Here is a 22,629-nt window from a genome sequence, read left to right as displayed (position 1 = left end):
CCTCCCTATTCCTGCTGGCCACAGTGTTCCTAATATAAGCCAGGATGCCATTGGCCTTCTGGGCCACCTGCACATACTGCTGACTTCTCTTAAGTCAACTGTCAACCAATACCCCCAGGTCCCTTTCCAACTTACAGCTTTCTAACCACACTTCCCCAAGTCTGTATCTTACCATGGGGTTGTTATGACCCAGGTGCTAGACCTGGCATTGACCTTGTTAAATCTCATACATGTGTGCAGTCCTGTCAAAGATGATTCAAAATCAAAGAGATTTTTACATTTACCTCTGATTATTGTGCAGTTTATACTCAGCTTTTACTCTTTAGCTTGGTGAGTTCAAATCTGTGACATGCAAAAACCATTTCAGTCATAATAAACTGCTGCAGCACAGCAGCAGACCTTAAGCAATCAGAAAATTGGTCAGCTTCAAAAGACATCACATTAAAAACAAGGTTTGCTAGAAATTTCAACACCTGAATAAATTTTAATTGGAAAGGATTCTGGAAATGGGGATGAATTTTCCCCCAGTTTTTTAATTAATATCCCTCCTGTTTCAGAAAACAGAAGTGGAAGTCAAAAAATCGTAAGAAAAGCAAAAACTACAGGTTTCTGTTTCTCACTCTACTGAATGAAATTACACAAATGGAATAACTTCCACACACAACCTGCACAACAAATGGACTTCTGTCTTGATTTGGGGGATACTCTGTGAGAACAGAGAAAGACCTAAGTACATCTTTTCCATAAATCTGGAGAAAGGATGCTCCGTATGATGGACCTTGATACCTCAGGTCACTCTTTGGCTCCTATACAAACAGGATTGAGAATATAAACTCAATCTTTTTAGAGTTATTTTTCCTTTTTACTTTGATTAACTGCTCTGTGCTGTAGCAAATTATTAAGAAACAACTAAATGTTTGGATCCCAAAATCAGAAATGCAAGTAATCAGTCCAGCAGTTTCTGTAAAATGTAGATTTACATGTGGATTTAAGAGAAGGCACAGCTGCATGGAAATTTAGGAATAGGATTAGATTCCAGTGTCTGTCAAGAAAGAAAACAACTCCCTTGAACTTCCTAGAGAGAGACAAATGCTCTCAGTAGTAAGCTAAGGCAGGCCAAGCTATCTGTAAACTGGCTAAAGTTGATTTGATCATCCAGTTTATCAGATTATACAGGTTTAGGATTGCATTTTCTTTCAATGTCTCTAGTTTATGCAGCTTCCAAAGTAGAAGGTCAGTGCAGTGAAATATTTATAGAAACTTTAATAAACACTTCCCTAAAAACAATTTGCAAAATTCAGCAGACTTTTAAGAAGTTTCTAGTGTCCTTTGTGCCTCTTTCTTTGTTGTTTGTTTGCTTGCTTTTTAATTCAAATACTGACACGATTGGTGAAATCACAGATTTACAAACGTGAATTATTTTAAACGGGCCTTACTGGATCTGTCAGGAAATTATCAGAGACACAAATTAATTTTTATATTAAGTCTTTTAGTCTTTGCAGTTTTATCTCTAGATGAAATAGAAGTTCATGTATGAAACTTCAAAATAGTGCTAATGACACAAATAATGTACCCTCAAATGTTAAATATCTGAGCAACAGCAAGAGCCAAAACCAAATCAGACTCTTTTTCCTTTACTAATCTCTGGAGAGAGAGCAGCCTAGGCTTGATGTTCTTAAGATAAATAATGCAGATTTTAATGGAAGGGACAAAAAATAGGATTTCCTTCACCCTTGAGACTGTGAAGGATATGTGGGAATTTCTTTTCATTCACTGTACTAACACTTTTAAAAGTTCTTTCAGAGTTAAGTTATTCTGTGTAAGATCTTCTAAAGCAGGAATATTCAATGATAATTGAATTTAGCATTTTTTTATGCTAAAAAATCAATACATGTGATTTATATGGCTATTTACTAAGTATGGTACTCAACACTTGCAGCAAAAGTAATTTAGGTATAGTTATTAGCTAGAGAGACATATTCAATAATATAATTTTAGATTGTATGGACTGAGGCTTTAGAAACAGGAGCATATGTGTATTGAGTAAGAAATAAGGTCCTTTTTAGCGCACTAGCCTGTGTCTGGAATTGACTTCTCACAGAACCAAATTACAATAGCATAAGAACTGAGCACATCTCAGGGAAAGTAAGATACAGAGCGTTATTGCAGTCTGACTTTCTTAGACAGAAGTTTTATCTTGCTAAAAGATAAGATTGGATATATATTGAAGAGGTGTCACAAATCAGTTTTACAGATAGTTAGACCAAACTGTCTCATTTAGTAAGTGGGCTTGTAGACTGTGGGTCTGGCCTCCAGATTATATGTCAAGCATGTTAGTTACATGTTAATTATTATCTAACTACTTTTTTTGAAAGTAGAACTAGTTTTCTTCCGACATTTTACCTGCTAATCAAGTGTTTAAAGGCTTGGATTGTCAAACAGCCAGTTTTCATTTGAATGGAAAAATTCAGTCTGATTTGGATACTCTTCCTAAGCCTTTGCAATTTTTCATCGTGTCTAAAAATAAATAAATAAATATTATAAAAAAGAGTAAGGTAGAACTTAGTACTTCCATTTGCTGTTACCTGAGAGCTATTAATTTTTCCTGATGCTTGCTAAAAAGGCCAGTAACTATTCCAGTGACTTGCAAGAAAACAGATATGCAAGGTCATGAAAAATTTAAGACTTTATCCCTGTATTGGTTTTGCACTTTTCAGGTGGGGTTACAATCCAGAAAGCAGAGTACCTAGAGCTTCTTCATCTGAACCAGTAGCTCAAAGTGAACTGCTGATAATTACTAAGGAAATGGCACAAATTAATTCTGAAAAAAAATCTCTTAGTAATAAATCTTTCCTAGAAAGAAGCAGAGTTTTGAGTTTTCCCAGCACAGCCAAAGAGAACTTCAAACTCTCCGGAGTAAATTCAAAGCTGAGCTAAGCAAGGACAGCCTCAGCTTGTCTGAATGACAAGTGGCTGAGACATTTGCATGTTCACTGAAAATACTTCTTGAAAATATGTGGCACCACTTCTCAAAGAAACGTAATACGTACATACCAGTATGTGTCACTGTGCAGTTGACATTTTGAGGAAAGGTCATAGGTCCTGAGAGAATGCTAGAAATGATGTGACTGATTCCAGGAAAATTGATTATGGAAATCTGAATGAAGATTTTTTTAATAGAAAATATTGTTTAAAATAAAAAACAGCTTTATGGCAAAATGTTAATATCCAAAATAAGAACAGATGATGTCAACATGAGTGAATAATTAGTGAAGTTTTAAGAAAGGAAAGATTGCATATTTTCAGCTATAATTATCTGAATAAAGGAGTGGAATATGGGAATATTTTTCTACAGTTTGGAAGATTCTGGATGGCACCCCTGGGCGCTTGGGTCTGCAACGTTATGGGCACAGGTCAGTGAGGCATGCTCAGAACCAGTGTGTTCTCATGCCATTACTGGGAGAACAGTCAGTACCTCAAGAGGCTCCTTGGCACTCCCACAGTCTAGTCTTATGTTCAACAGTGAGTAATGGATCCCTCCCATTTATGTTTCTAGCTTCTTTCTTTTAATGTATACTGTGGCTTTTAACATCATTTCAATCTGGGGAGTAGGGAAAAAAGTGGCAGAGATTCATAGTCTGTTGATAGATAATACATCAGTCTAAAACAAAACCCTTAAATTTGTAAATGTTCATCTTTGCTTTATGGTGTTTGACACATGAGAAGTTTTTTTTCAAATGCAGTAGCTGAAGAAAGGTTTGAGATAAAGGATGTAGGCCAGCAAAGTAGAGAATTCCATTTTTCCCTTTTTATTCTTGCTACTGTACTCTAGTCCTTTTCCATGTTTGGATTACTCATTTAATCTGGCATCACTCTTACTTGGACTGTTCTGACTGAGGTGCCTTAAGAAAGAATTCAGACTGTTTTTCTTGTGTGCTCCAGATGTTTGCAATAACATACTACTGAAGTGAATGCCAGTGGTAAAAGGATACTCTTCCACAGGAAATACTTTGCATTTGATGACAACCAATAGGTCTTTAGGGGAAAAAAGACACCAATTTGTTAGCTGACAGTTAACTATAAAACAAAATAGTAATATTGGGAAAATTAGATTAAGTATGCAACTTCCAGTAACCGAGTTTGAAAAACAACCATAAGAAATTACTAATACAAATCATTGCTTTAGAATTAGTGAAGAAACATTCTCCACCTTTCCCTTTTCAGTCTTGCCACCTGTTTGAATTTCAATTATGAAGAGAAATAAAGAAAATTTACTATTCCCAAACAATTATACAGAATGTACTCAATAGAGAAAATAAAAAAATCAAAATATTTCCCATTATTACTATCCTTTAAAAGCATTTAGATGCATATTTTCAAGAGACACTAGATAAGTGTGGTATAATCATGTTTTTCCTCCTCTGACCCATCTCCTATTTATCTTTGTCATACCAATTCTCATTAAGACAGATACTTTTGTTAATTCTATCCACCAAAAGCCTGGAAACTGAACAGAGAGTTTACTGTGACAGCAAATGCATTTCTGCATATTTCAAGTATGTGCATGCATATAGTTCTGTTTTCTCATTCTCCAACATTAAATTAATACTTCTGGATCTTTTCTTGTCTATCCAAGGGGTTGCTGTTGAATCAAAGCAATACACAGATAATTATTTAACAATATAAGAAGCCATTTTGTCCATAAGAATGGACAAAGTTCACATAGATTGGAAAAGTTTATGATGTCAAATCAGCTGTGAGAATTTGGATTCTGTCTGAATTTGGTTTTATTATTCAGTCTTACTAGATCCATAGACTGTAGTCTGTCGAACTTTATAATGAAACCTGAATTGTTGCTGAATTAAAACAAGACACAGATACAACTGATGGTAATATTTTTTAGTAAGATGCTCCATTTCTTTATCTAGGGACTATTTTGCAGAAAACAGATAATTTAAATTTTTTCTCTTGTATACTTTTCAAAGCTTTTGACATTTTTTGAGAAATACACTTCTTAAAATTTGACAGAAAAAGAGCTCACTGCAATTTAGTGCCTGGGGAATATCCTAGGTGGAGGATGCTTCGTTTGCTATAGTTGTTTTACAACTCACCGAGGAAGCCTGATAGAACTCACGTGGTTCAAAAAGAACTTAGTTTCAGTAAGCTTTTCTTCCAACTAGGTAGTATTTCTTATTTTCCTATGAAGCTATAATAAACCTTGGCACTTGCAAATCCATTACAAAGACATCATACAGATTTTTCTTTGACTTGTGTTAACAAATATGGCACTTCATCCTGGCTGGTGTAATTAATCATGAGCAATGTGTTGGAGAAATTTTATTCATATTTAATACAGACTGCATATATTTTTGAAGTTAGGCCAAAATAACTAAGTAATTTCTTTTATTGCCACTCTGATTATACATATTGCAAACAACACACTACGAAAATAAGATTTGGATTCCCTGAAACTCTGCTCTACTTTTACTTCTAAAGCAAAATAACATGCTCTAAACTGTCCAGTTTCTTAAAAGGTTAGCTCCATGATCAGAGTTCTGGTCTACAAATAAACAGCCCTGTACAATCTTTACCAGTATATACAAACTTTTACAAGAAACATGTGGATTGAGCTTTTGACTGAAAGTATGATATGATTAGTTTCATAATATGCATATGGTATGCCTTATTTTAAGTGGATATTGAGAAGAAGAAGGTTGGAGAAGTAAGACAAGAACTTGGTGCAATGCATGATTTTCCCTTAATCCTGACTTCCCATTTTTGCTAGTTGCTGTTTGGAAGCAGGACAAATTCATTCAGATGTTATCTATTTTGTGAGATTCTGAGCTTCTTTTTCAGGGAATAATGTGTGAAGTAAAATAACACAATGACATTTAATTATATCACACTTTATAATGTGCTATTATTTTTTTTCTCTAACTGAAGAGTTTTTTCACCCTCTATACAATTGAACTACAACTCTTTAGTTAGGAGTGTAAGCACTCACCATGATTTGCTCAACATCACCTAAAAAACTGATTAAGAATTAGGAAAAGAACATCATTTTTAGTTAAATAAGAGAGCATTCTAGTGAGAGATATCTTCAGAATAGAAGATAAAAGATGAAACCTTGTGCTTAACAAATACCTAGACTGCAAGTTAGTGGTATCTTTACATGCTGCTTTAATTTAACTTGTGATTAATTCTGAAAATTTCAACGAATATTTTAATTAGCATGTGTCCACTACACAAGCCTGCAGCAATTGAATTAAGCTTTCTTCTGCAATTTCACTTGGGTGAAAAAGACAGATTTACTCTTACAGTGCTTCCCTGTCGTGTTTGTAGAATATTTCCTTTTGGGAAAAAAATTAAAAGATAGAAAATAAATTTTTATTTATCTTTCCCAGGATTAGGTAGTATAGCTAAGTATGTTTTTACTTCCCATTTTTTAATTTTAATAAAAAACTATTTATAATATTTTGAAAATTATGAAAATATATCAGAACATCCCAATTAAAAACTATTTTGTTTGAACAAGGGGACTTTGTTTAATTGTTACTCTTGACAAATATCACAAATCCCAAACAAAATACATTCAATGGGCAACAGCAAATTAATTTTTAATTACTGTGTCTTAAACACTACTGACTTAGGGAAAGTTGGATGCAGTCCTACTTGCATAGTTTGTAAAGTGATTATTTGGTTTCTGCTATAATACAAGAATAAGTGTGAACATTTTATGGTAAGTATTGGCCTCTAACAAGCAGATAAACTTTTAGGGTTTTTTTAGTAAGAGAGAAATTATTAAATTTAAATTAATTATATTATTGTATCTCTGATACAGCTGGTCTGGTTGGTTCTATGAAAAATATTCCTGTGATTCATGTACACTTCATGATTAGTCATGATTTCCTGCATAGTTTCCAACTCTCTTTGTGACTCTGCACTTAAAGTAAGTAGCAAAAAATCAAACAGCACAATAAAATCACTGCTTTATGTGTGTTCAGTTCATTCTATTTGCAACACTGAGCTGAAGTTTAGGATATTTTTTTCCAAAAGAAAAAAGTGCCATCTACTGAATTATCAAAACAAAATTTTGCAGCATCTTGACAGATTTTCCTGAGAGATGCCTTTTCCAATTACTGATCAGGCCAAGACTTACTCAGCCTGTGAGCTTTAATTAGATCACAGCTGGCAAGAGTATGGTTGGGTGCCACATTGTTTCACTACGTATTCACTTGATCTGTTCTTTGTTTCAGTTTGGGTGCTTTTTCTCTGGATTAAAAAGCCTTAGTGGAAGACCAGAGAACATCACTTCGAAAGTCTTAAGCTTTTACTTCTAAAATACCTTTCTCCCCCAAGATTTCTGTGGAGATGTCTTGTGCATCTGTTCTGTCTTCTCGATGGCCTACAGAGATCAGGCTTCCAGTGAGGAGTTGCTTTTCTTTTGCCTGATGAGTCACTTCAGGTTTGGTGAAGGTACACCAGAAAGACTTCAGAAAGAATAAACTGATAACACACTGCTAAATAACACTTATTTGCAGAGACAAAAGGGCAAGAACTAGAACAGCTGGTAGATAACCTTGCTATTGAACACTGCATATTAGGTAACTGAGACATGGTTTACCAAGGTATAGCAAATTTTTTAAAGCCATAAAATTGCTTTCAGGACCAATAGGACAATGAACTTTACTCAGGACTTAGAAGAGCTGTCAGGTTTTTTTAAGGGATAAGCAGTAGATACTTGGATGAATATAAAATATCAGCCACTATATAATCCTGCACAGCTCTTAAAAGAATGTCACTACAGAAGTGAAGGGATTCGTGAAGTGCACATGATTTATATCTTCAAAAGTCTGAGAATTCTCCAAAGAGGATTACAGGATTAAGGAAACTGGATAACCACAGGATTATGGGTAGTCTTGTCATGTCTTAAAACTAACTGATGAGATAGAACAGGAATTAATTTTCCCACCTTCAAGTAAAAATATTTAGCAGAGCGAAGTCTAGAGGCTGTATACTGATACAACAAAAGAGCAAACCATTGGTGTAGGAAAAATATGTCTATCTCACAGTGTCCAGTTAGGCTAGATAGAATTTAGAGGTTCTAGAGCAAATCTGGTAATAATTTTATGAAAATATCAATGATTCATGAAGAAATGAAGAAGAAACCATTCCTTACCTCTATAAGCCATGTTTTCTATAGGTATATACAGTATATTGTAATAAGGTATCCTTAATTTCTCTCAGAAAATATAGTCTTTTCTCTATACTCTTATACTCTATATACTCTTTTCCTACTGTTTTCTATAAACTGGGTATGTACTGATTTCTGTAAGGATAATATAATTCATAGCTTTTCATAATTTTTTTTTTCTACAGTGACTTTGAGGAATAGTATTCAAACATACTAATTAAAACCCAACAATCTGTGGGCTGCTTTCTCATTTAGTGCTGACTGCAGTTGGGAAATTCAGACTACAACTTTGCTAGCTTCAAAAATCACATGATGTTGTTGTTCATAGAGAAACAGTTAAGCAAAAAATAAACAGCAGGAATGCTTTTAAAAGTCAGTGTTGGAAGAGCTTTTCCTTTGGTGAAATGTAAAAAAATTACCATGAGACTTCATGGAAAGTCAAGAGGAAAGACATGGACTCTTTCTGAACATGGTCTTTTTGAAATTATTTAAAAGGTCTGTGAGACACCTGGGGGAACAGAAATTGCAGTTTATGCCCACTAAAAAAATATTTCAACCAAATATAACAGACTTTACAGTAGAAAAAAGTAAGACAGTAAGACAGTACCCAAGACAGTAAGAGTTGCTGTCAGACCCTGTCTATTCATTTTGCAGTCCCACTCTCTTCCCAGAAACAAACTGTTTATTACCAAGTGAGATTTTTACCACATGCAGACACATTGCTCTGGGCAAGGTTTCTACATTTTCCCTCCTGTTTTAGCTAGGATAAAACATCTCAGGCTGCCAAAATTCTCAGAAGCATTTACTGCATCAAAGTCAGCTGCAACCATGCACAGTAATCCTTGAAGCTGGACTTGGATGCATGCCCTCTCTTTGCTGTTCATAGATGGTAGGAGGTAGAAATGGCTAAAACAATTCATTTCACCTGAATGTGCCACCTTTTTTTTGCAGTTAGATGAAAAAACGCCAGAGATGAGTGAGACCTTGCAATCTCTTCCCTCTTCTCCACAGACTGGTCTCTGAGTAACTCTAGGCAAAGTGTGTGTTCAAAGCCAGCACTGGCCCCTACTTCAGAGACGGAGCCAGGCAGAATATTCGTAAAAGCCCTTCTGGCTCATGTGTGTTTTCATTTCTGTCCGATGCGATTCACTTTAACTTCCTGACCAGAACAGGGTCTACTGATCAGTGTGTGTGCAGAGCAGTATATAGGGGCAGGCAGGGAAATGCAAGCACCGTTTACCAGTTCGCTGGCATTTTAAAAACACCGTTCTTCCTATAGCATCCTTGCAGCAGCAAAGTCCAGAACGATCATCCATCATCCCAGGGGAGCCAGAGCAGTTATTTTACAGTGAAGAAGTGTGCGAGTGTCACCTCCCAATTACGACTTTTTTTTCTCCAGAATCAGGAGCTGTCGTTGTCTCCCTCGACAGGGATTTTGCAATGAGCCCGCCACTAACGGAATTTTTTAATTATTAAAAAATTTTTTTTGTTGAGGGCTATTTTGGCGGGTAAATATTTTCCTCAGTTCAGCCACCTCCCGCGCCCGGGGACCACCGGGGGAGGGGGCTGCTCCGGGGTGATGGAGCACCGTGCATTCGCCCCCACGGGCTGTTTGGCAGGGAGGAGGGGGGGGGCGAGCCGGGGGCTCCTCTTCCGGAGGAGCCGCCCTGCGTCCCGCCCACGGGGAGAGCGGGCGGGGGCGATGCCGCGGGCTGCGGGCCCTCCTCCCCAGTCCCTTTTCCCCGGCCGAATCCGGCGCCGGAGCCAGAGCCGGAGCCGGGAGCCAGAGCCGGAGCCGGAGCGGGCGGCGGCGCGGGCGGGGCGAGGCGCAGGCGCGGCGCACGACGGGCTGCAGCCGGGCCCCCTCGCCGCTCCCGGGAGCCGATGGCAGCTGCACAGCGCGGCCGCCCGGCGGAGCGCGGCGCGGCTCGGCGCCCCCGGCGCGGGATGCGCGGGCGGGCAGGCGGCAGCGGCTGCGGTAGCTCCGGGAGCCGGAGGGACGGGGCTGGGCGGCCGGCAGCCGCCGCGCTCGCCTGACCTGCGTTACTCCCTTGCCGCGTCGGGCTGCCCCGAAGGATGTCCGCCCAGTCCAAGGGGACGGCATCCTCCTCCTCGTCGCCGTCCGAGGGGCCGCCGGCTGCCTCCAAAGCTAAGGTCAAGGAGCAGATCAAGATCATCGTGGACGATTTGGAATTAGTCCTGGGGGATCTGAAAGACGTGGCCAAGGAACTTAAGGAGGTGAGAAGCGGAGGGCTGCGCGGGCGCAACCCCGGTCTGCTCTGGAGAGAAGGGGGAAGCACCCTTCGCCCGTGGGCCTGGGGACCCTTCTCCCCCCGGGGCTCCACTACTGCCCCAAGGCTCCTTTCACCACTTTTTCATCTCAGGTCGAGCAACTGGTGGCCGGGCTGGGCACAGGGTGGGCCCCCGGCCATGCTTCGGGGCGCGCAGCGCTGCTTTGCTGCGGCCCCTGCTATCCCGAATGGGACGGGGAGGCGCGGATTAAGGCCCCGTGTCCCGGGTGCCGTGCGTCCCCGGGAGCCGGTCGTACTCACCTTGTCTTCGGAGCGGCTCCTTCCGGGGTCTTCTCACCTCGGCTTAGCTCTTGGGGTTTTTATTTATTTAATTTTGTTTGTTAGTTTATCTTTTATTTTCCCGAGAGGGGGAGGGTGCCTCTCCGCGGGGTCTCCGCTGGACAAGGAGAGTATCTGGGGACCCGCAGCCCGGACCGATCCCGGGCTGCGCGGGGCCAGCATTCCGAGGATGAGAGACGTCAGGAGCGGCACCAGTCCCGCTCCACCGCATTTGACTTTACGGCTGCACGGTGCAGCTCCATGTTCACCCTCAGGCAGCAGCCGTCTCGCATCTCACGACCGGTGAGAGCTGAGGAGGTCCTGGCTCCCCCCCACCCCCCCACCCCCAACCCCTTGGGCGAAGCGTCCCTGCCAGTCTCGGCGGTACCGGCGCGGCTAAGTCTGCCTCTGCAGGCTGCTTCACCCAGAGCTGAGCGCCCTGATTCTCTTGCCAGGATGGCAAGATTGCCTTTGTAATCTTCTCGTTGCCGGTGGCGAGTGTCATTTCCCCTAGGTTAATCTGCAGGCGGAGTATGATTACCGCGGGCATGTTCATGAACAGAGAAATGCTATAGCTGAAGGAGGACGATTTGGCTGTCCTTTTGGAGATTTCTGCGTTATCTTGATTTTGCTGCACAACTGATGGACAGATGGCTGGATTATGCATCGAAATTCATATCTGGAATTTCTGTGCATTGCCTCGTAATCCTGTATTTGACATCTAAAAGAGGTGGTGGTTTTTTCTGTCAAATGTTAGTTTTCTATTTTATCAATATTGTCAACAAGTTTCATGCAACAGACTTGCCATCTGAAGCAGTCTGAGATTCACCCAGTGTTTCCTGTAATGTTGAAAGATACATAAACACGCAGCTCACTAATCACAGCTGTTGGACTTGTAACCCTCTATTCCAGATTTCTCTCTTTTTTTTTTTTTTTTTTTTTTTTTTAAAGTATGTCTATACTTTATATTTTCCTTAATGTGTTGCTGTCTGTGCTTTGCAGTTTTTTATTTGAGTTTTTTTTAAGTGAAAATAAACATTTTGTGGGGGTAGTTCTTTCAATGTTTTAAACACTGATAGAGCCAGCTGGCTTCTCTTGCTGCAGAAGTACGTTTTTGGGACCTAGAGAGGATGTACTGTTATCTATCCCATGAATGTAAATCATTGGCTGCACATAATCAGTCCTAGCTTTCCTCTAGTGAGCAAACAAGATCACTGTAGGTGGAGGTCGCATGGCATAATTTACTATGTCTTATTTTATCTGAGCAAACTTGTCTGTTCTGGTTGACTGCACCTGTGAAAGAGAATGGGATTTAACTCTGCTTGATGGGGAAATAGCTCCTGTGGAGCTCCTTCTCTGAAGCAGGGTGAAATGTAAAAGGGAAGTTGTAGAGAAATGCTGCTGGAATGTTACTGGGTGCTATGTACCTGATGAAGGATGGAAAGATTGCCAGAGGCATCTCTTTTGAGAAAAGAATTTTTATAAAAAGTATAGTCAAATCTTGTTTGTAACCACACTACGTTTTTGAGTCATGCTTTTCTCTAAAGATGTCTTACAAAGATGATAGCTAATACTCTTAAGGATAGAGGTTGCATATGCCCTTGTCTGCTTGCTTGCAATATTACCATTATGTGTTAAATACACTTTGTATGGCATTTACTTTGAGACGTCTGTAGAAGTTTGCCATTTGAGCACATTCAGTTGTCAGCCTTTTGTACCCTGGACTATATCTGTACAAGATATTATGATGTATCTGCAATGTGTAACTGTATATGTGAAAGTTAATTCATGATATTATAAGCTAATAATCAGTCTCCTTCATAGGCTGTAGGATTAAAAATTGACAGATCTTTCTTTTAAGACATACTAGAAGATGGGTCTGTAGTCAGTTTTGTTGTATTACACCTGTGCTTCATTTGTGCTTCCTTACTGAGGCACTAGGCAAAGTGATAAACTAGCGGATGTAAGTTTGCACTTTGATTTCCACTACAAATTGTGTTCTTCTGGAAATGTTCTGGCTACATTTTTATTTTCATTTGTAGTTGCTACAGTCTGACTGTTGTACCGCAGCCTTTTCTGTTGCTTACTCCTTCTATTTTTATTTTATTTTTTTTTTTTTTTGTAATTAGGAATAAACTACTCTGAAAATAGCCTTTCATTCTTCTTATTACCATTGTGTTGAAAAACGCTTCTGTTCTGATACAATAGTATGTCATGGGGTTGCTTTTTTCTTGTGCAGTTAAGGTAATACTTAATTGTAATATTGATAATATGGCATTTGTAGAACACTTTTCTTATTATGTCTACCTATTTGTATCCTAAATATAAAATATTTAATTATTTATTAGATTATACTTAATGTAGGTATTGGAATAGTCTGGATGTCATCTAGGATCTTTCAGTCTTTTTTGAGTTTTTGTAGACAACCTACTGTCAAATGGCTTCAAAGTGAACTGTTCTGTAACAGTGTGTAATATGGCTGTACAAGACTCATATGTCTTGTTGTATTTCGGTTGTTATCATTTAGTTACACTAATGTATTTATGTCTGCTCTTTGTTCTGAAGCTTTTTCTGGTTGACACTTTAGCAATTTTTATATTTAAAAGGAGGAAAAGGAGAAGTGGGGAGAGGATGTGGTGTTAAATCCAGATGAATAAACCATGAAGCTTACAGATTTTCTATAAAAGAATTACTAAATCATGTGGATTAAAACAAGTACATGGCTAAATCATGTAGATTAAATGTAATACATGTTAGGAGTTAATGTGTCTTAGAAGTGAAACATCTGTCTCTTTCCCCTCTTTCCATGCCCCCACCTTTCCACCTTCCCCTAACCTCTCCCCTACATCACCTCCTGTCCCTTATTTATTGGTCTGGTTTGCTTAGGCTAACACAAAAGAATAAGAATGGAAAGGGACAATGACATGTGAGGATGGAGTGGGTTTCAGTTCAGAGTCTGAGCTAGTCCTCTCTAGGGTGCAGTGAAGACAGGACAGACTTGGCCCCTTCTGCCTCCTTGTTAAAAAGAAACAGAGTGGGAGTGTACCAACAGTGGGATGTGTTTTTGTGCTGGAAGAAATTGGTTGAGAGGCTGTTATTTGATGAATATTCCAAAGGAAATTCAAAGGAGTGCCAGAGGATTGAGTAGCACTGACTATTCATTTAGTCCAAGCTATTTCAAAATTAAGTTGGTGAACTCTTAAGCTTTGATTTTCCTCCAGAGGGTGGGATAAAAGACCTTTTTCTCTAGACTCCATCTAGAAAAATGGTTATTACTAGGTCTTGCTTTGCAGATAATATTTATCCGTCTGGTACCTTAATAATGAGGTCATAAGTGCTACTGGAAAGCAGAAATGTACTGACTAAACTATTTTGAAAGTAAAATGCATGTAGGGATTGTAGGGGATGTGCATGTGGACAGCAAGAGGTATTTGGATCACCTTAATGATAGCATATAATTTTTAAGACTTGCCTGCTTTCGCATTTTATAATAATGTTGTGTATTTCTCTAGCCTTTAACTTGTTTACATTAAGTAAATACATCTTTTGATAAATACCTTTTGTAGTAATAAAAAATTCATCATGCAGAACAAATGCCTGGAAGTTATGTGTGAAACATCTGCATAGCTTTTAATTGGCTAAATACACTTCAACCTTTTATCGAAAGGAAGCAGCTGGGGAGCTATTGCCAGTGTTTAGAAAAACCAAAAATGTAGGTGCAGGAGAACCAGAAGCCTTCATAGGCATTGTACATGCATCAGTAAATTTCCAGTTTTTCCAAATATACCTTCTCTGCTTTAACTCCTCCAAAAATGTCTTGCTGACAGAACAAGTGAATAATCCTTCCTCATCTAACTGCATTTATTTTCCATAGAGATGTGATCCATAAAATTTGGGCATGATTTAACAAAACATGTTTTCTAAGTGATGATGGAACTCGCAGATGCCAATGCCTGCTCTTCTCAAAGCCCATGACAAAGTTTGTTATGGGGTAGACAATTCCATCTGATTCTATAACCAGCCAAGTCATCATTCATTTAAGGGGAATGTGTTCATGTATTCCATGGTCTTCATTTCTGGATTAGGCATGCAGGAGCATATTACAATTTCAGCACAATTTCAGCAATATTTTCCATTCTTTTTTTTGGTTTTGTGTTCAGCTAGTGATCCAGATGGCAGGAAGACAACTCTGGTTCTTTCCTGTTAATCCAGAAACTAGGAAGCTGCAGTTTGCATCCACCAAGAGGATTAAAGCAGCAACAGCCAGTCATGTATGAATATCCCTGTTGTGCATGCAGTAATAAAAACTGTTTTAAAAAATGTTTTGGGCTCATATTACTGCATGCAAGGGAGGTATTACAGCATAGATACAGAATATACTACATAGAAACCAACAGCAAAGTATTTGCAGTCTTTCTTTTTCTTCTACTGATCTGTGCCTTCTTTCCTTTTGTACTCTTTCCAGGTGTCAGGGACTTGACCCTCCTTTTGCTAGGTAGTGGCAGCTGAAGGAAGAGGTTTTTCAGCATACTTGTTCCTACCATTAGAAATTCAGTAAATGCTGATGCCCTTCTTGTGTATGGATTCCAGATGCTGGCCCTCCTAACAGTGTTGCTCTCAGAGTTGTACTTCATTGAATATACTTTTGTATACGCAGATCTGGTCAGTGAGATGTGAGAGGAACTAAAACTTGTGCTTTATATTGTTTTAGCTCAGGTTGTGGTCCAGTTCAGGCACCAGAACCAAGGTGCTTTGTGACTAATGACATTGTCCATTCCAAAACTTGCTGATCTCTCCAGCAGCAGACTTTTTTTTCTGATTTCTTATTATAGTCCTTAGTGACAAATGCAATCAAGAACTGTGCATGGATGTTTATTGTAAGTTCAGAGTATGATTCCTTATGCAAGAGAAGCTCTGCACAGCAACTTTATTGTGATCTGCCCAGTGGACGATACAAGGCTGTAAATAGTTATTGCAGGTAACTAAATCATAATTTTCGTTTTATTTCTTGTGGTCAATGGAGCATTTATACAGTTATACACAACAAAAATGTGCAAATGTATTAGATACAATTCTTACACTGGCAGTGTCAATAAAGCTAATAGACCTAAAATGTAACTATGAACCTTAAAAAAATGCCACACTTTACGGTTGTTATGAACATTTTAAATGCTATTAAATGACAAGGTAAGGTTGCTTCACATCTGATTTGAAACCAAAGCTACCAAGAATTAGTAATTGTATTGAATAATACCATGAAAAATGTAACAAGTGTATATAGAGTATTGCTTGTTAATATCAAGGGGCTTAACAGAGGGGAAACATGATGTCAATCTGTGCTATTTTGTTTTTCTAAACATGTTAGCTACTTCATTCTTTTTATGCAATACTAAGCTCCTGATCATAATCTGTATTGTGCAACTGTGAGCTAAATAGAGCATATATAAATTCAGTTTTCAAATAAAAACAGTACCACAGTGAAAATACGTATCTTTGTGCTAATGTTTGAACTTCAGTCTGTGCACTACTGACCACGATGGAGGAAACAAGAGTGGTGAGGCATGAACTTCAGTCTTAGTCAGATTTTGCCATCAACTTCAGTAGGAATGAAAGTAAGTTTAAAGATGATGGAAGTTAGTTTTGGGTTACTTCATTTTTACTAAAACCAGAGGAATCCAGCTGCTGCCACGTGTGTGGATGAATGTGTCATCTGAAAAACAATGAGTACCATCTTTGAAGATTACTACTCTCTAGATTTTTCCCCAGCTAATTAACACTCCTATTGTGGGAGGTTCAGGACAGATGGAAATGTCATCCCAGAGTTTAAGGCATGCTTTCCCACTGTGTCTATTTCACAACACCTTTATGATTAGCATCGCTGTCCTCTTCTGGACTTAATTTCTTTTAGAGCTGCAAATTATTGGTGGTTTTTATTTTGTATTATGTCTGTTCTTTGAAAGACAGGTGAACTGAATGGCCAGTCACCTCACAGGTAGCTCATGTATACAATACTGCTCCGCTGTCCCCATTTTTTATCTTCTGTAGAGGTTACTGCTGTGATGCAGTCATGGTGAAGGGGTTTGTTTTGCATATGGACTGCTGCCTTTGCCACTTAACTGATGGCTGACACTCAGCCATGTTGGTTAACCTTACCTTGTCTACTTGCACGTCTCTAGGACTTTGGTTTATTCTTATAGTTGTTGGACTTTCTGTTTTGGTATTTTGATGATTTTTTTTGTTTGTGGGTTTTTGTGTTTTGTTTTTTTTTTTTTTTTTTTTAAATGCTGTAAATAGCTAAAGTACATAATTTTCTTAGAATAAGGGTCTTGAGGTAGCCTTTCACACAAATTTCAATGCAGGGTGCCTATTACCTCTTTTACTGGATCTTTGATATATCAGCTGTGAATGTATGGTAAGGGCTGCAGCCTCCACATACCTCCTTCTCTCTCAGCCTTTACCCAGCTCAATACATAACTGAATCTTGTGCTGGTCATTCTTGCTGCATATGCCTGCAACGCTTCAAAATGTTCTTGGGGAAGAAAAAAAGCAGAGTCTGCTTTCACTGTGGAAGGGCTGAGAAAATCCTCTAGCAGATTTCTCCACAGCTTCGCTACGTCAGGTCTTGTATGTGTGTGTGTGCCTGGATGCCTGAGGTGGAAGGCTTGGTGGATGAGCCATTGGCTTTCTGGTGTGTGCTACAGCTGATGGAAGTAGTGAGAAGCTATTGCATCCAAAGAGGAGTAGTACTGCCAGTTTTTGATTTTGCAAAAAATGTAGTATGTTTCATATGTCTTTAAAGGTTAGCACACTCATCCATTGTTTCATACAGCATGTGCCACATTGCATTGGCAAGACTGAGGGCACTGATGTTTAATCGTTTGCAGATTTCATCAAAGACAATTTTTAAGTAATTTTAAAAATCCTGCAATTTTTAATGACCTTTCAATTTTTATTCTTAATTTTTTTTTCTTCTTTTTTTTTTTTTTTTTTGATAGATCTGCAGCATTTTTTTTAGTCTTTCATATGTGATGGTTATATATTCTTTTTGTGTTTACAGTTCATTCAGTGAACAGTTTCAACATAAAGGCAGATTAAGACATCCTTATTTGTACTGTAATAATTTGTTTAGTAAGAGAGAGAGAGATAATTCAATAGTTCTGAAAATAGTGTGAGAATCTTATTATTTGTTTAAAGTAAGACCATCTGCATGGGGCTCCAAAACTTTGATGGGGAACTAAAAACTATATTTGGGCTCTCCATTCAACTGCAAAAACTGAGATAAGTGCTTAAGCTATTAAAAAATTTTTTTATCTAATAATTTTTATACTTTACTGGAAATGACACAGTGTTAAAACAGGCATTTAAGTGTCCTGGAAAATTCAGGTTGTAAAAAACCCCAAATAAAGTGAAAATATCAACAGATGAGCAGTTTGGACTTGCTTCTCCATTATATTTTTTTGGTTTATACCCACATATCTGTACCATTTGTTATATAAAATTAATGTGAAAATGTGAAAAATCAAGGTCAGTATGGTTTTTTATTTACTGTGGCATACCAAAACCCTAGTATAATTCTTTCTTTGTATGCTTTGTCACTGAGATTCTTTTTTTTTGTGGTGTGATGTGCTTTCTGCTTTTTCTTGCCCTTTTTTTAAAAAACAGGCAAACCCCACCACTTCTTTCTCTGAATTCTTTTAATGGTGCATGCTAATGAGAGAATAATTGTCCAGTTCAGTAGTTATTGGAAAAATAATTAGAACAAATGTATTTATTTTAAAATACAGAATCAGTGGCTGGCTGAGGTTGAAAGGGAAATTGTCTAGCCAATTCAGCAGTCAACTAGAGCAGGTAGCAAAGAATCTTGTTCATTAATACTTTAGGGATGGTGACCCCACAAACTATTTGGACTACCTTTTCCAGTATTGAATCTCCCTTGGAGTAAAATTGTTTTGTCTTGTATACCTGTTGCCAGTTTTCTTCTCATTTAACCCTACTGAAAAGAATCTAACTTTGTCTTCTTTCAATCAAGTATTTATACACTTGAGGATAAGTTTCTCCTGAGCCTTCTTTCTCTAGGCTAAACAATCCCAGTTCTCTCAGCTGCTCTTCACATAACAGATACTTTAACCCCCTAGTCATCTTCCCAGCCTTTTGCTGGACTAACTCCAGTATGTTCCTGTTTGTCTTTTACTGGGGAGCCCAGAACTGTGCACAATGCTTCAGATGTTGCATCAACTAATCAGGTATATTCAGTAAAATGCTAAGTTACTAACATTCCTTAGTAAATATTTCTTTATATGAAGGTCTTAAATTAACTGAAAAACATACTAGAAAAACATACTCTTTTTTATTAAAGCTGCAGTAATAAATGGTTATGGACTTCTTACTGCTTGTGATCTCAGGCTGGATTTTACTTACTTTCAGGTGGAGAAATAAATTGCAGATTTGCAATATAACTCCCTTTATGAATATAATGTATGCATACGCCAGGGGTTTGGAGCTGGTATTCATATATGAGTGCATATGTGTGACACTAGGTGGTGATGATGGGAAGGGGGGGGCTGCAGCTCCTGTTGATTTTACAGGAATGTCACTTCTCAGTACAAGCTCTTATGAAACTATGATACCTACTTTTCCCCAGCTCCAAATAAAATTGTCCAGACAAATTCAATTTAGTTACTTAAACTAACTTTTTAAACTACTGAGATTAAATTTACCACTCCAACCCCTGCAGTTGTCAGTTTTCAGTTTGGTTTCTCATCTTCTGTTGTGTTATACTAATCCCTCCTTTTCTATGAGGCATCGCTTTTCCTCACTGTTAGTGGCTATCAGGACGACATCTGGTTTGTTAAGCATGAGAGCCTTTGTCTTTCCATTCTTTAGTTTCTCTCAGGAAGGTCAACATCAAAGTTTAAAGATACATCTTATGAATTTCAGGTGACTCTGGCATTCATCTTAATAACTCAATTTTTTTATTGCGTCTTTTGCATGCTAAAGAAAATTCACTGGTGTAAGACCTGGAAGCAGTTAGTATATGCTTTTCTTGCTCTGTTCCTAATGTGCTGTACAAATGAGAGCTGTTTTATTTGATTTCCAATTTTATCTGGGTTGTGTTACAAACAAAAGATTTTGTTTAAGGTTCATGATAAGTCAAATTCACATTGTTTCCCAGCTTTCAAGTCAACAATGAGAGTATTTGAAATTCACTCCTTTTTTTTCTCAAATTTCTACAGTGCTTCTTTCTTAAGTGATTGATTTTCAGTTACCTACTAGAGTGTACTTTATTCTTTAGGGGGTTTTACTGATGACTGGAGAGACCGTTTGGAATGGATAAATTTATGGCAGCAGGTGGTCTTTTCCAGCACTACTGAGTTTTATCTGTGAAAACTGAGTGGTACATTCTAGGCTTATTTGACTTTCATTGCTTATAGGTAATAGCAATGGACAGTTTTAAGGTTCAATAAAGCTTTGTCATTTGGATAAAGAAATGTCGTGTGTAATACCAGTACTGTGGTTTGTGTGATTTTTTTAAGATCAGAACACTATACAACCGTACACACCTTTGCTAAAGTACTGATTTTCATTTCTTGAAATGAAAGTATAGAAGGTACAATGGTACAGTGACCCTGTAAGGCTTCTAGAAAACTATTGGTTGATCAAACTGAGAGGTTTATGTTGAGACAAGACAGTGAGATGGTAGCAATTGTTAGGTTTTGTTGTTGTCTGTTGACAATTCATTTGCATTTGCTTGTTTTTCAGGTTGTGGTTGCTTTATTCTATTAAAAAAAAAAGTCATTGAATTTGAGTGGTTGGATTGTAAGCACTTTAAATCATGTGCAAATACTTTTGTTAATTATTTAATTAGCTCTCTTAACATTTTAGCAAGCAGAGCCTTTGCTGATGGGATGTTGTGTAACCATGAAGGTAAGTGGAGACTTTAAATGATCTTGATGACTATCATGGAAAATATAATGTACTGCAGAGATACATGAGGGAACATAGCTGCACCAGAAAGCCCAGTTCCCAAGCCAATATGTTGCTACACAATGTAATCCATAAAGTAGGGATGGATGGATTAGTTGCATGAACAAAATCTTAATATGAAGTCAGGTGCTAAGGATGCTGAACAAGAAAAAGTATCTTTGGCACAGAAGTCAGAACCATGATACATTTAAAATATTTACATTGTCTTTCAAGAAGTTTTGAAGGATAGTGTAAAACTACTCATCCAAGGGCATAATAGTAAAATACTAAAAGAAAAAGTTAGTAAATAACCTTCTGAATAAATTATTTCTTTGGGCAAGATGTAATCAGCCTTGACTTGACACTTTGTATTATGAAATCAGATGTAGTTAATCTACAATGAAAAACAAGGAATGATCTGTATTTCTGTAGATCTTGTGGGCCATTTGCTAAATGTGAAGCTTCTGTTTTACCACTTCTGACAGTGCTATTTCATGATATAGCATTAATGTCCTGGTACTATGTGACAGCTTTTTGAATTATTTTTGTTTCTTTATTTTATATTGATATTTATTAATAATTACATATATATTTATATTTAAAAACATTTTATTTTATGTTTTGAGAGAGCGGCAAGGCTCAGAGGGAATTTGGAACATAGTGAGCTCTAATTTTCTAAAAATTAATTTCTTGTTTTAATAACTGCTTATTTTGTACAGGCAGAGTACGTCTCCCTTGTAATCTCTTACTTCTCAGCTTAATTTGTTAATCAAGAATGAGGCATCATTGGCATCACTGTGAATTACAGATAAGATACATCTTCCACACATGGTTTTCTTACACATAATGAAACAAAGTTGTATGTTATATACATAGTAATATACTGTAATTAAATCTTGATCAAGTAGATTTAATGATAATTAAATGTCTGTTTTGAACAGATAAAATTGTTTCCTTGCTCTTTGTACAGTAACTAGTCTTGCAGCACTTCAGTACAATTTTTCATTGAAGAACTTTGGGTTAGACTTTGGAGCCTCTGGCTAGAGAACAAGATGTCAGCATCTTGCTTTCTTCTAGTGTAAAGTAGCATATGTGTGGTTTTAAGGTTTCTTACTAAGGAGGAGCTGCTGTTGGAGTTCCGATGTGCTTCCTAATGCAAACTGCCATGTAGTACAGACATAGGGAGCATAATAAATTGTCTATGTGAATGTAAATTGATCTAGGCAAGAACCCCATTAGGGAAACAAGTAATCAGTGAAGTTTTGTTAAAATTTTAGTAGCAGCACAGATTAAGTTTTTTACAAAGTTTTTTCCCCTTGGCACTACCTGTATCTTTAATTTTCTTCTGTTTTTTTGTTTGTTTGTTTGTTCGTTTGTTTGTTTTGTATAGCGCTTGTGATGCAAACTATATGCATCTCAAATTAACATACAGACAGAACTGTGTTGTGGCTAGACTACTTGCAAAACTTGTCTCCTGTGATACAGACATGTACTTTACATAATTTACTCTGTTCATACATATATGTCCTCTAGTGAAAGTGGTTGCAGAAAATACACAAGGCATCATCTTTTTTTTTTTTTTTTTTTTTTTAAGGAAACACCCTGTTTCTAGTTTTGTAGAAAGATTTCTCCAAAGATTCTCCAAATTCCAAAGGAATTATTTTCTTTAAGGGCATCAAAGGGGAGCAAATTACCTTAGTGTTTTCTGAACCATGTCTAAGGAACAAACTGTAAAAAATCTGGAGAGATTTGCAGGCTAAGTAGAAGTATTTGCTGCATGAGATACTGTGTTTCTCTATGTAACTGCAGTGTGTGCATTTATTTCGAAAGAAATTTTGAGAGCAAATAATGTGCTTTCCCAGATAATGAGGCAAACATGTTGCATTAAATTTGGCAAGAATT

General features: G+C 37.7%; 1 protein-coding gene across 1 annotated transcript in view; it reads left to right on the top strand.

Annotated features, from left to right (window-relative positions):
• The first annotated feature begins 10,270 nt into the window (after positions 1-10,270).
• Positions 10,271-22,629, top strand: part of PRR16 (proline rich 16) — a 93,408-nt gene continuing 81,049 nt past the window's right edge. The window contains exon 1 of the mRNA XM_030467669.1: positions 10,271-10,432. Coding sequence (XP_030323529.1) covers positions 10,271-10,432 — 162 coding nt within the window. The remainder of the gene's footprint in view (positions 10,433-22,629) is intronic.

The sequence above is a fragment of the Calypte anna genome, chromosome Z, assembly GCF_003957555.1.
Source record: "Calypte anna isolate BGI_N300 chromosome Z, bCalAnn1_v1.p, whole genome shotgun sequence".
NCBI classification, from domain to species: domain Eukaryota; kingdom Metazoa; phylum Chordata; class Aves; order Apodiformes; family Trochilidae; genus Calypte; species Calypte anna.
The sequence above is the reverse complement of the archived record's forward strand: the minus strand, read 5'-3'. Positions and strand labels throughout refer to the sequence as shown.